This window comes from Vanessa tameamea, chromosome Z (genome assembly GCF_037043105.1).
Source record: "Vanessa tameamea isolate UH-Manoa-2023 chromosome Z, ilVanTame1 primary haplotype, whole genome shotgun sequence".
NCBI classification, from domain to species: domain Eukaryota; kingdom Metazoa; phylum Arthropoda; class Insecta; order Lepidoptera; family Nymphalidae; genus Vanessa; species Vanessa tameamea.
Window position 1 is genome coordinate 9,937,209 of NC_087341.1, and position 14,406 is coordinate 9,951,614.

Consider the following 14,406-nt stretch of genomic DNA (forward strand, 5'->3'; position numbering starts at 1 on the left):
GTAGATATTTATTACCATGTACAAATAATTTGCTTATGGTCAAGCCTTAAGTATTTCTTACAAATATATCACTTTCGAAAATATACACAGCAGTCAACGTGAGCACAAACGTGTGAAGGAAATTGTTGGTTCTTTGGGGCCCTCTCAGGATAGGGGCCCTGGGCACGTGCCCTATGTGCCTTATGGTAAAGATGGTAATGCCAGTTACATCAAGGGGATCTATAAATGCCAATAATCCGAACTCTTTTTAAATCAAAAGAAATGGCTTCACTATGCCCTTTCCCACATGATGTTTGTACTACTGTTGCGTTGAATTCCGGGTTATTTATATTTTTTAATGCAATCATACCCGGGGTTTAGTGTATGTATTATTAAATATACCATTGGTACCATTTAATGATATCGAGCAAACGTAGGCAAAAAATGGCGTTTTTGGTAAGGGAGGGATTATTTTGTGTTTAGTATTTGTTGTTATAGCGGCAAAAGAAATAGATAATTTGTGAAAATGTCAACTGTCTAGCTATTGCGGTTCTTGAGATACAGCCTGGTGACAGACAAACAGACGGATATGTCCGTCCAAGCATAGTCAAGCGAAGTATAAATAATAGGCGTTTTAACTCTTTTTTTATGTTATAGGGGACCAAACGAGCAGGAGTCTCACCTGATGGAAAGTGATTACTACTGCCCATGGATATCTGCAACACCGGAGGGCTTGTCTTATGGCATACAGAATACCATTTTAAGAAAACATAAATTGGTATGTTAGGTAAACACGTTTGTTTTTCTTAACGTGTTATGATGTCACTCGTTTGTGTGCCATATATTATAAAGAACTGTTTATGGTGCATACTCGTATAGCTAATATCGAATCGCATGCAAAACGTAAATATCAGGTTTGTTTATTTTTATTAATTATTTGAATTGTGATCCTAGAATTCGATAGCAATGAAATAAACAACGAAAGTTTAATTGATTTTTATTACAAGTCCAATATAATTGATGACCTTATAACTTTAATGAAATACATCTCAGTATTCTAAAACTACTTAATAATAGTTTGATTAACTTTATGATTCTACGAGAGTAGTAAATAGACACGGTATGTTTATTTCTAAGCTACACATAAAACATTCGAGACGAGATAAAAACTCTCTAATGCCGCCTTTTAGCTTATGCTCTTCACACTGGAATGTTTGAAAAGTCATATATATTAGTTCCATAGTGCGATATACATAGTATATAATAAAGATAAGAATAAGAGATAGAAAAACTTTTAGGCGGAAGGTATCTAAACGTAATTTGTTTTATATAAAATTAAAAGATAGTGTAGTTATATAATTACAGTTCATTCCTTACGATTATATATATTTCTTATTTACACACTACCATCTTTATATTTTATATTAATTTCCTTATGTTGCTCCACATATATATGCCTCGCATACAGTAGCCATGTTTGATCTTCCGAATTCAATTCCCTATAATCTTGAGAGCATACATTATCTTTTTCTTATTTCTATAAAACAATTTCATGACTACGATTTACCCGAACATAGTAAAATGCTTGCAAATCAAAGTTACAAGCAAAAACGAATATCGTGAGATATCTCTAGAAGAAACCTCATACTTCTTTATGAAATCAGCTGACACTATCAATATTCAACTACGAGGGTTACTGATTTTAAAATTATTTTTTATCAATAAAAAATATTTTGCAAAATCACATTATTATTTTTATCCTTTAAAATTTTAATATCAAACTATAAATAATATAATAAATAAAATGAATATTTAACTCTTCATTATTGTAGTGCCGCCGATGATCTTTATGTGAATAAATAATATACTCATATATAATTTCCATCATTACTGTGTATATCTGGTTTCGTAAGCCCAATAAATATACCTTCATTTTTAATGCATGAAATATGAAAATTTTGCTGGCATATTTGTATGACAAATTATTAAATAATTAATATTTACTCATGATATAATGTTAAGAAGATTTGAAACTAATTTAAAAAATATATAATCTAAATTATTTTTCGTAGAATACATAATCTACACATATATGTATATAACACTCCAATGTCGCATTGCCCTACTTCCAATTGGCTATACTTGAAAGGGCTTGTAAACAATCCAAAATAATATGGTATCCATTAACAAAAAATAGTTCAAATACATATATATTTTTTTAAATAAGTGCGATGAAGTACTGGTTCTTAATCAGCGGAGGAACAACTTCATCGTAATCAATATCAGCGTCATCGGAGTCATCACAATAAATTTTTTCTTTCTGCACAAAAAAAAAAATTCGTCAATAATATATTTTATAGAAGCCAGTTTGTTTTATAAATTTTAATTTAGATAGTAAATGAAACCTCACCCAAGGAGTTTTGTTCCACAATTTTTCTCGTTCCGGTTCAGTCAAGTGTGGCTTTACATGCGCGTACCAAAGAGGACTGTTTACGACCTGTTGATTATTTTTTGAATTAGTATTCAAATATCAATCGAACATATTTAAATTATAAATAGCCTCGATAAATTACAAATGAAAAACTATACCAGATGATCCAAGCCAGCAATTTCGCTTATGTTGTTATCTATATCAGATTCTTCAGATTCGTCTTCTGCGTAGTTATCAAAAACAAACGGCAGCGGTGGTGGTTGCGAAGAAGACGATGGATTCACTGTAAAAGTTAAATTTAATTTCAACATTGTTCGAACGAATTAATATAGTAATATTTTTTGCGTACAACAGATTTTTACATACAATCATCGTAGTCATCATCTTGGTCCGACTCCACGGCTAGATTATACATGTTGTCCGCTAGTGACTCCGCAGTGTCGTTATCTGTGTAAAAACATAATTCATTTCAAGTTTAATAGAATCTTCCAAATATAGTTAATGAAAATGTAGTCGATGTACTAGTACATTATCTTACCATAATAATATTGATTTAAAGCGTCAGCTGTTGGAGCCGATTCGTCTTCAGATGCCGACTCGCTGCTTGAATCTGGTTGCATGCTGATCTCCTCTTTACTATCGTAGCTCTTTGTTTTGTGGTTCTATAACAAAATTTGTCGCTATTTACTTCCTTACCTGTTCAAATCTGTCAAGTTACAGTTAACATAGGTCAAGCGTAAAATAAATCAATTGGTATGAGAGAAGAAAATATTTTCAGCTCAGTGCGCAGCTGCGAGCTTTCCCCCTTCCCTTACCTCAAACTGCGCGGACACGCCTTCCTCGGGGTAAGGAAAGGTGGGACGAAATCAATAACATATCTTAAAAAGTTTAGCTCAGCTATCTTAGCAGCCTTTTTTATTTCCTTATATATGAGCAAAATCATAAAAATATATAAAAAATTCGCATCAATGTTGTGCAACTTATATCTAAATACCTTATAAAATAGGCTAGCATCAAATTATTCGCAGCGGTTCATATTTATAAATTTATTAATATATTACATTAATTATTGTAATAATATTTAATTCCGACATCTATGACATAATATGTACATAAATAAATATAATCAAAACATACGGTATCCGAGTCGTTCTCTGGATCACAGTATAATAACATTTTCACGAATTATAACTTTTAACACCTTGAATTAAAAACAAACAGACACAATAATTGTGAAATATACGTTATCAATGCCCCGATGCAGGAGCTCCAATGCCTAGATTTTACCCGGGCACAGCAGATAGCTAGATTCCGATAAGTGTGCGCATGTCTGAATTGCACTTATGCACTTACTATTTGTTTATATGAAAAAAATATTAAGAATTTAACAAAATTTTATATAATGTTGCTAAAAAGGTTTAAATAATCTAAACAAATAAATAAATTTGAAGTGTTTGTGTCTAGTATCAAAATAATATAATAATAAAATATGTATATGTGTAAGTAATTAGTAAAACTCTTAATGCTTATATTTGTTAGAAATACTTATTTATACAGTTACATTTATATTATTTATACTTATATTTAATAAACTTAGATTTTGTTATTGTATCCGATTTCATGAAAATAAGTGTCATCGATTTCAAAACGTCATTCAAATTAAAATGGCGTTTTGAATCGTCGTTCAAATTTATTTATTATTATACTCATTTTTACGCAAGTCCATAGTGAATATCATAGATTAATCAATCTCTCGACCAATGATATCGCGTCAATTTGCTATCAAATGTTATTTATGTGGCTTTTTCCTGTTATGGTTGAAAGAGTATATAATATTAATACAAAATGTTTTCCCGCGTAAAAGTAGAAATATTAAATGATGGTCACCAATTTAATGTAAATAGAAGATTTTTGACAATTATCAGTTTATTTTAACCGCAGAATTAGAAGGTTTATAAAATAAAAGAAAATAATTTTCTGTGTAGGTACTGGTGTATTTATTATCAGAAGTGGGATAATTTTTGTTTCAATAATGCCTCGTTCTAAACGACCACGCGATCTTTTTAATGAGCGAAAAAGACAATCTGGTGAAGACGTTGATACTTCTCATAACAAGAAAAATTAAAAGTAGCACAAAGAATTGAAGCTTAGCAACGAAATAATATGGCCTTGGAAGAAGATCGAGCTATTCTGCGACCGGACGAGATATTATTGTGACTTCAAGAGTTTATTCTGCGACTTCGTGTTAACGGCGAAGGTGAGTTCCAGAGTGGAGATTCCTGTCCAGTGTGGATGATACTGAATTACAAGCCCATTTTTCTCCGTAGCCATCGACCTTGCCAAAACGCATGCCATTTAATACATTAGGTGAGTCAGATAATTTGAATTCCTCGAGTGCAATACTTAACTTTAGTGATTTAGCTAAATTGGTTCAAACATTAATAAGGCCTAGTTTACCGCATAATAATAACTTGTTATCGGAATTTGACCCATCTGTAAAGAATCATCATATCGATTTCTGGCTATCAAAGGTAAATGAGTGTGCAAAAATATATGGATGGAGTGAATCTCATATTGTACATTTTGCTTTACCTAAGTTGTTAGGTAATAGGTAATGCCAAAAAATTGTATAATAGTCAAAATACTGTCTTGCATAACTATCAGATTGTAAATATTACTTCGAAAAGCTTTTCCGACCGAAACTAACTTCGGAGTCATTTTAACAGAAATGCTTAAGTGAATGGTTGAAACAATTTTAATAGGCCTATATATAATATTAAATTTAATATAAATAATATTTAAGCAGTATAGCTCTCTATTTGAAAAGCTCCACTGAGCTGTATTTTATGTCATATGTGAGATTATATGGAAACAAAACATTTTATAGGAAATCCATAGGAAGAATAAAATTTAAAAAAATCAAATAATTATTAAAACAGAGATTGAATAAATTATTATCAATTTTGCTTCATAAGATTGTACATAATTTAAATGGTTTAAAACATGAAGACATTAATAATTTGTTATAGCATGTGAGTAAGTGGGTAAGGATAGTTAATTTATTACTATTTCAATCATTATGATTTAAAGTTAAAATAAAAATCTTATGTTTCTATTAATGATTAATTTTAAAATATTATCATAGTTTAATTTCATGTTAATTATTGACTAATTATCAGTAATTAAATTTGACATTGAATAGTTCTTCATAGTTTAGGTTCATAAATGTTGAGTCAAAAAAATATATAATGCATCTACATATTGAATTTATTTATTTCAGCGAGTAGGTATACCATTGCTTTAACCCTTAACCTAATTATAAGGTTATTTATGTTTATACACCACGTGGAAAAATGTAATATTAGCTTTAAATTTAATACAGTAAGTGTAAGTGATGTAATAAGTTCCTTCAGATCACTAGATATTAAGAAAACGGCCGATCTGTGGGGGATCTCTGTCAAGGTAGTCAATTCAATAATTGATGTAATCGCACCCTACCTTGTCACTATATTTAATAAATGTGTCCTTAGTGGCGTGTTTCCTGACCTCATGAAACATAGTAGAGTATTACCAATATTTAAGTCAGGTAGTACATCAGACCCCAACAACTATAGGCCCATCTCTGTACTACCAACTCTTAGCAAGATCTTTGAAAAGTTATTACTAAATCAAATGCTAGTACATTTTAACAATAACAAGTTGCTACACAAGAAACAATTTGGATTTACAAGGGGTCGCTCGACAACTGACGCTGGTGTTGAGCTCGTTAAAAATATTTACAGGGCCTGGGAGGAGTCACAGGATGCCTTACGGATATTTTGTGATTTATCTAAGGCCTTTGATTGCGTGCAACACGAAACTTTGGTCAGGAAGCTACGTCATTATGGAATTAGGGACACTGCACTCAGTCTTCTGATTTCGTATCTGAGCAATCGGATTCAGAGGGTTGATGTAAATGGAAAGAGATCTCCCGGGTCTCCAGTTACTGTGGGGGTCCCTCAAGGATCAATTCTTGGACCATTCCTCTTCCTTGTTTATATAAATGACCTGCCACATCTCCTAGGTGATAAACTCGAGATAGTATTGTTTGCTGATGATACTTCTTTAATTTTTAAAATAAAAAGACGTCTTTCAATATATGACGATGTGAACAATACTCTCTCTGAAATAGTAAATTGGTTTAGTGTTAATAATTTAATGTTAAATAGTAAAAAGACTAAATGTATTAAATTCACTACTCCCAATGTAAGATGTATCAAAACGAGTGTACGCTTAAACGGGGAAGCATTAGATGTTTTAGAATCAACAGAGTTCCTTGGTATGACAATAGACTCTAAGCTCCAATGGGGCCCCCATATAAATAAGTTGGCGAATAGACTCAGCTCTGCAGCCTATGCGGTAAAAAAAATTAGACTTTTGACTGATGTGGATACGGCTCGCCTTGTGTACTTCAGTTATTTCCACAGTATAATGTCGTATGGCATCCTACTCTGGGGTAATGCAGCTGACATTAATACTATTTTTGTACTGCAGAAGAGGGCTATTCGTGCAATTTATAACCTGGGCCCAAAAGATTCGTTAAGAGATAAATTTAAAGAAATTAAAATAATGACTGTCGCTTCTCAATTTGTTTTTGATAATGTTATGTATGTACGCAAAAACATAAACGATTTTCCCAGAAATTGTGACGTACATTCTATTAACACTAGGAACAAGAATAAACTTGTTATTCCAAGTACCCGATTACACAGGGTTAGTAACTCTTTTTTGGGGCAATGTATACGTTTTTACAACAGGATCCCAGAAAACGTTCAAAATTATTCAATTATAAAATTCAAAAGAATCGTTAAAGAGTGTTTGTGTGCTAAAGGATATTACAACACTAATGACTTTTTAGTTGACTGCACACCTTGGGAATGAAATGATCGCCTCCAGGCTGTTTCAAATAACTAAAATATAATTATTATTGTACATGCAAAATGGAAAAAAAAAAAATATCCCGCTGAGTTTCTTTCGCCGGTTCTTCTCAGGTCCGAGGTGTTAAATTCCGAACCGGTGGTAGATTTTTGACAATCAATAAGCAAGTGTAAACACTTCTATATTGAATAAAGATTTTTGATTTGATTTGATTTGATTATAACTTGTGAGCTAAAGCTATTCTTTTACATTCTATTCACCAATCAATGAATAGATATAAAAGTACCTTTTTTAAATTATATTATAAAATGCAACATATGATCAATAAGTCATAATATTTATGAATTGTTGAGATGTAACTTTAAATATGCAATTCATGTTTTCTTTGAGTAAATTAAAGTTTGCTTAATATAGTATATAATAACATATTCACCATGCACATCACATTTACTTGCAAAGACAGATTGGACGGGGTCAATAATAAACACAAATTAAAGGACTTGTGATCATATTTGAATAGCTATTAATGTGTATAGTATTTATATAGTATGTATATTGTGTATACATTAAAAAAAAAAAATATATGAAAAGGCTTTTTTATTGATACTACATATTACTTAAAATATAACAATACAATATGACATCATTAAAAGAAATATGTACTTGGTTTATATTTGCAGTAATTGGAAATATAAAAAAATTTAAAATACAAATTGTTACATTAACAATTGAGTAAAATATTTTAACATTATATTTCACAAATTTTTTAATACATTGTGATAAGTTCATATCATTTATTTGATGTTATGATCTATACTTTCAATGGTACGTGATTTAATGTCAATTATAAAATTTAAAAGCATATTTATTAATAAATAAATAAAGAACAATTAATACAAGATCGACGACCTCCGTGGTCGAGTAGTGTGTACACCGGTTTTCATGGGTACGCTACTTTGAGGTCCCGGGTTCGATTCCCGGCCGAGTCGATGTAGAAAAAGTTCATTAGTTTTCTATGTTGTCTTAGGTCTGGGTGTTTGTGGTACCGTCATTGCTTCTGATTTTCCATAACACAAGTGCTTTAGCTACTTACATTGGGATCAGCGTAATGTATGTGATGTTGTCGAATATTTATTTATATTTATATATATTTATTTATATTTATATAAGATATTATAACTAAATCTTATAGAAAAAGCTATGAATTTTGTGAAAAAAAATTATTAATCAGTCCCTAACTTATTTTTAAGCTTATATAAGCATATTGTAGCTTCATATAAATAATAGTAAATCACACATTAATTTCATTCCCTAAATAATATCCATAAAAATTGTAAAATTATTACGTATTAAACTTGCTCTAATATAGCAAAGGATAATTTTGAAAATAGGAACTTTTTGTGGTAGGATTTTAAAATATTTAAGGTAGCGTTTTAATCATTTTTAACTATGTAAATAGTAGATTATCCAAACAAGTATATTTTCATGAGTTGTTTTCCAACAATTGGAATTCATATAACAATCTCAATTGTAAATTGTTAGTTTATGAAAATCAATGAAGTAATATGTAAATGTTTTATTTTATTAATAATGTTTATAAGTAGTTGAATCTGGAATCGAATGTTCATTTTATTTATCGATTTATTTCTGAATCTTAGGATTTTTTATCTATACAATGAAGAATTTTGTTGACAAAAAATAATCATTCATAACTGGTTAAATTGTAAGTAAAGTGCAATTTATATAAATAGGTACCTATATGTAATATTTTTGTACTTTATAGGTGTATTTTTTATGAATTTATTTTTACTTTTAATTCTATTAACTTATTAGATTTATTTCATTTCATAGACAGAATTATTTCAATAATGAATTCAAGAACCAAGCGAGCAACATCAAATTGCCTTTATGGTTACTACCATAAACAACCATCCCGAAATTGCGAAAATGTACTTGACCAACTAACTCAATGCAATGTCGACTGGAGATGGAAAAGTTGTGGGAGCAGCTTGCATGACATTTCATGCTTTAGGAGGCACCATAAAAAGTATTTCAAAATGGAAACAGGTATTCGTTAACTTTTAAGACACATTCTTATTTTATCCTATTTATTTAATAAAATTATATAATGGTCAATGTACAAATAAATTTTAATGTGTGATTTAAAAATAATATTAAAAAAAAGACAGTTTACAACAAGGCAGAATGCAAAAGCACAAATATAGGGGAAGGTTCTCCAACAATTAAAGAATATTCGAACGTGGATGAGCTAATATGGTCAATTATGGGTCCTGTGGCAATTGATGGGCTAGATGAGATAATGACTACTGAGGTACAGTATATGATATTGGCGTTGCGTAAATAAATTGGTCAATAAACAACGTTAAATAAGAAATTAATCAAAATTATATTTCAAGGAACTCATTTTTCAGATAGAAGAAATAAACGTGGCTAGTAGGGTTACTAGTGCCATAATACCGGCAGACTTATCACATTCAAGGTAAAAAAAAACTGCCTTCTCCTAAAACAACGAAGCGTAAAGTAAACCCCATTTTTTTTTTCTTTCTCGCTGGAAAAACGCCTTGCGCGCTTCCCCCACGTGATGGAAAGTGGGGTGGGGGGACTCCCCGGAGCCCTGGACGCCGAGTGCGCCCATGTACGCCGGGTTTACCCACTAAAAAACCAGCGGTATCCTTTCCGTCTTTCGGCGGGTGCCACGGGATCGCTTGCGCATGCTACCGTGACGTCCTGACGCAAAGTAAACCCCAACCCCAACCCCCAAAAAAGAAGACATATTAAACTAGTTTCGTCGATATGATTCTATGCTGATGCTGATTTGGTCATATTATGCCATAGTAATACAAATAAGTAATTCTTAAACCTTCTAAAAATATTATATTTTAAATATATATATCTTTGTACGTACGTATGTGCGTAGGAACGTGTCTATGTAACTGAACTCCTTTAAAGTTTGGGGTACGGGACGTGCAGCTACATAATCTTTAAAATGCTTGCAAATTTCAGATATCTTTTATGTAAAATTATTAAGATTGGTGGAAGAAAATTTTAAAATTTTATTTTAGGGATGGGGCGGGGGAAGGGCGCTTCAGTAGAAGCTTACCAAGTTTGTGGGGTTACAACCCTTGTCACGCGGCCGCCATCTTAGAAAGACGGGTGAAAACTAGACATCTCAGAAAAAAAAAAATTTTTTTTTAATACGTTCAATGTTTTTTAATAATTGTGAAATAAATAAATAACCAATACACTTTTCATAATATTGAACACATTCCCATAATATAAAACATCCACTATATTTTATATATAGTACACCTATAATTAGTCCATTGAGGTGTTACATTTCACCTTGCGTTTCTCAGAGGACGCAATTTTATTTTAGGGATGTGTGAAGTTTGTCATTATTTTTGGTATTATATTTTTTTTGGCTGATCTTAAATATGAATTTATATAATGTTAATGAATGTAAACTGAAAAAAAACATGGTAATATAATAAGACTTTTATTGTTTGGTTTGTAACAAAATATGATTGTGAATATTATATTTGGTTTTAAAAATAATATATAAAATAAATATAAATAAAATAAAAAGCCTTTTATTTCTTGCATCAGAACAGATTTAAGTTAAGAAACATTGTGCATGCATTATTTATATGTTTAATATATATATTTATTTTTTTAATGTTATTTATTATTGCAAGAACCACTCTCGATGGAAGGTGAAGGCCTCCTCCATATTGTCGAAACTTTTTTTAATTTTTATGTATTTTTTTAAGTGCTTTTTAATAATAAAACCTTCATATAATTCCGGTGTTACTCCAAAGTAGTAGAAAATAAATTGGTCGTGTTCCTCTTTTCTTCCTTCCTTCTGTTGCCGAGTTTTCTTACATCTGAGAGACCAATAATATCGTACTTTATGTTTCCTAAGGATTCTGTTAGTTCCAGTAGACGTGAATAAATCGATAGTTATATATATATATAACTATCGATTAATTTATCGATAGATGATTTCGGGTAGGTCGAAATATCAACAACTAAAAATTTTGCTCTTAAGTTTTTATTTCATTAAAATTACATTTTTCTTTAAATAATAATTTATGAAGTGAAAAAGTTAATATAAGTTCCCACATTACCTGGTCCACAAACAATTCTCAACATTACTACAAGAACAATGGATTTACATAGCCAACTCAGCAAGAATATGGATGACATTGTTAAAATGTTTGAATCCCGTATGGATCAATTCGACAAAATGCTCTCACTGACAACACAAGCACAAGGAAGCACTAAATCACCGTCCACAACCATTGGAGATATTGGTTCTCTTGCCTCCGACTATGCCGTTTTTAAGGAGGTGATTTGGAAGACACTCGGTATGCTTCGTCAGCAATTGCAGCTGCTTTCAGTGGGTTTTGATGTGCAGGAAGCTCGATCTCGTAGCAGAGTACTGCTATTTCATGGTCTGCCGGAGAGTACTGATGAGCAAGTGGAGAGCAGGATTCAATCCGTGTTGCACAATCAATTAAAGCTGATCAGTATCGATTCTTCACACCTGGATATCTGTCATCGTCTTGGTTCAAAGAAAGAAAAACCAAGACCTATACTGGTTCGTTTTATCGCTACAAAGCATAGAAATCTTGTTTGGACTTCTAAAACATCTTTAAAAGGTTCTGGAGTTACTATATCGGAATTTTTGACCAAGCCCCGGCAGGAACTATTTATTGCAGCTCGAAAACACTTCGGTTTGAAAAATTGCTGGACATCTGACGGGGTAATTATTGTCGCGCTTCAAGATAAAAGCCGCAAAAAGGTCATTACGTCTGCCGAATTACAGGATCTTTGCGAAAAGTTTCCTCAAGTTTCCAGTGCATCGGACCAGAAAACGAGATCTCGGCGGGTTAAAATTACTACAAAGTAAAGGTTTCTCATATATGTCCATAATTCCTGTCTACTATCCATTACGTCACTCGTCTTTATATATGTGTCCATATAGTTGGCGTTTCGCTGCCATTTAATAATAAGTTATTTTTATTTTTTCTTATCTGTACGTCGGTAGTTTAAAATCTCTTCAAATTCTTTAAATTGTTGTTAAATTTAAATTTACAGCACCAATTAACCTCAAAGATACGAATGACAGTTTGACAACTGACATTGACGCGCCGGACAGCAGATTAGCGTTCGGATATTTCGTTCAGTAATGTTTATATTTTTAAGTTGATTGGTTTTTTTTTTTATTTTTAGATATCTATAATTTCTCTCGTTGTTATTCGAATATTTTAAAATTATTATATGTACTTATTACAAAGAATTTCATAAAATTTGTGCTGTCTGAGTTGTTTTTCTTTTATTATTGTTAGATATAATTCTTAGATATTGTTGATGGTTTTTGTATGTGACAAACACTGTTATGGTATATTTTCGATGTTTTTAATAAGTTTTGGCCAGATAATGTGGGAGATTAGTTGTATGTCTTAATAGTTTTTTTTTTTTTTTCTTCGTTTGTTATTTTTGTTATTTTCTTGTATTTAGGTTAAGGTATATATATACTTATACATATATATTATATTTATTGTATATCTATATGTCTGACTTAAGTGATGCTTGTATTACTGACGATTTCTTTTCATGCTCCTCTGATGATTTTCATAGTGTTTCCAGCCTTAATCAATCTTTTGAGAGTGAAGTTCCCACCCTCGATTCACAATTAAATTCAATTTTTACCCCCAATTCTAACTGTCTCAATTTTGTACATATAAATGCGCAAAGCATTCCGGCACATTACTCTGATCTTCTCGCATCATTTAGCAACGTGCAGGTCGATGGTATCCTTGTTTCCGAATCATGGTTAAAACCTTCTCTTCCTTCGACTCTTTACTCTTTACCTGATTTCACTCTAATACGTAATGACAGAGTTTCTTATAGAGGGGGAGGTGTATGTATTTTCCTACAAAATAATATACCCTTTCAGATAATAGAACAATCTTCAAACCTTACTCCTAACACCCTTGAATACCTCTTCCTAGAAATTTCTTCCCATCACTCCAAACTCCTCTTAGGTCATCTATTGTCCCTCCTTACATATTAATTACTTTAACGTTTTTGAAGAACTCCTTGAGAAACTATCTCCTTCATACGAACATTTGATCATAATGGGTGACCTTAACACGTGTCTTGTGAAAAATGACCACAGAGCGACAAAACTTAAATCTATTGTATTTTCTTTTAATTTCACTATTCTTCCTCTCTCGGAAACCCATTTCTCACCTAACTGCACTCCGTCTCTCCTTGATGTCATTATTGTTTCCAACTCTCACAATGTGTCAGCTCATGGTCAGCTGACAGCTCCTTTCTCCTTCCACGATTTACCCTTCGTTAGCTATAAGCTCTCCTTCTCAAAACGCAAGATTAAAACAATTTCAAGACGCAATGTGAAAAATATTAATATGGCAAATTTATGTAACGACGTTCTTGGTATTGACTGGTCTGATCTTTATACGCTTACGAATGTTGATGATAAGGTGGCCTTTTTCAACGAAACCGTAACAAAATTATATGACAAACACGCTCCGATAAGGTCAATTAGGGTAAAACACCTACCTGCACCTTGGCTAACTCAAACTATTAAAAATGCTATGGTAAAACGTGACAAAGCCAAGAGAGTCTGTAAAAGGAATCCTACTGACCTCAACATCGCGACGTACAAAAAATTACGAAATCTCTGCAATAGGATGTGTAGAGATGCAAAACGCCGTTTCATCCACTCCTCCGTAGATAAACTGAGTACTTCAGAGATGTGGAGATTTTTTAAATCTTTGGGCGTGGGTAATCACTCAAAATCTTCTCAACATACATTTGATCTCAACTCTCTGAATAAACATTTTTCTACACCCCCTTTAACAATTTCAGACTCAACAAAGGCTGAAACATTGTTAAAGATGGCGAATGCCATCACGCCTGATTGTATCCCTTTTAATTTTCATACAATCACAGAGAGCGAAGTCAAGAGAAGCATCCTATCTATCACTTCCAAAGCTGTTGGTAATGACAACATTAGTCGGGATATG

At 31.8% G+C, this 14,406-nt stretch overlaps 1 protein-coding gene across 1 annotated transcript; it reads right to left on the reverse strand.

The window, feature by feature from the left end:
- Positions 1 to 2,197: 2,197 nt before the first annotated feature.
- On the reverse strand, positions 2,198 to 3,699 carry LOC113404073 (uncharacterized). Its single transcript, XM_026644821.2, has 6 exons — positions 3,548 to 3,699; positions 2,949 to 3,072; positions 2,777 to 2,857; positions 2,569 to 2,693; positions 2,390 to 2,476; positions 2,198 to 2,299 (listed from the first exon to the last, which is right to left on the reverse strand). The coding sequence occupies exons 1-6, from the start codon at positions 3,584 to 3,586 to the stop codon at positions 2,198 to 2,200; spliced, it is 558 nt and encodes a 185-aa protein (XP_026500606.2). The 5' UTR covers positions 3,587 to 3,699.
- Positions 3,700 to 14,406: the final 10,707 nt, after the last annotated feature.

Bases quoted from the DNA above. Each gene is read 5' to 3' on its own strand.
- LOC113404073 (XM_026644821.2), bottom strand. From the start codon at position 3,586: ATGTTATTATACTGTGATCCAGAGAACGACTCGGATACC. The intron at 3,073-3,547 runs GTATGTTTTGAT...ATTTTGTTATAG, and splicing joins CAGAGAACGACTCGGATACC to AACCACAAAACAAAGAGCTA. The intron at 2,477-2,568 runs GTATAGTTTTTC...AATAATCAACAG, and splicing joins TTGCTGGCTTGGATCATCTG to GTCGTAAACAGTCCTCTTTG.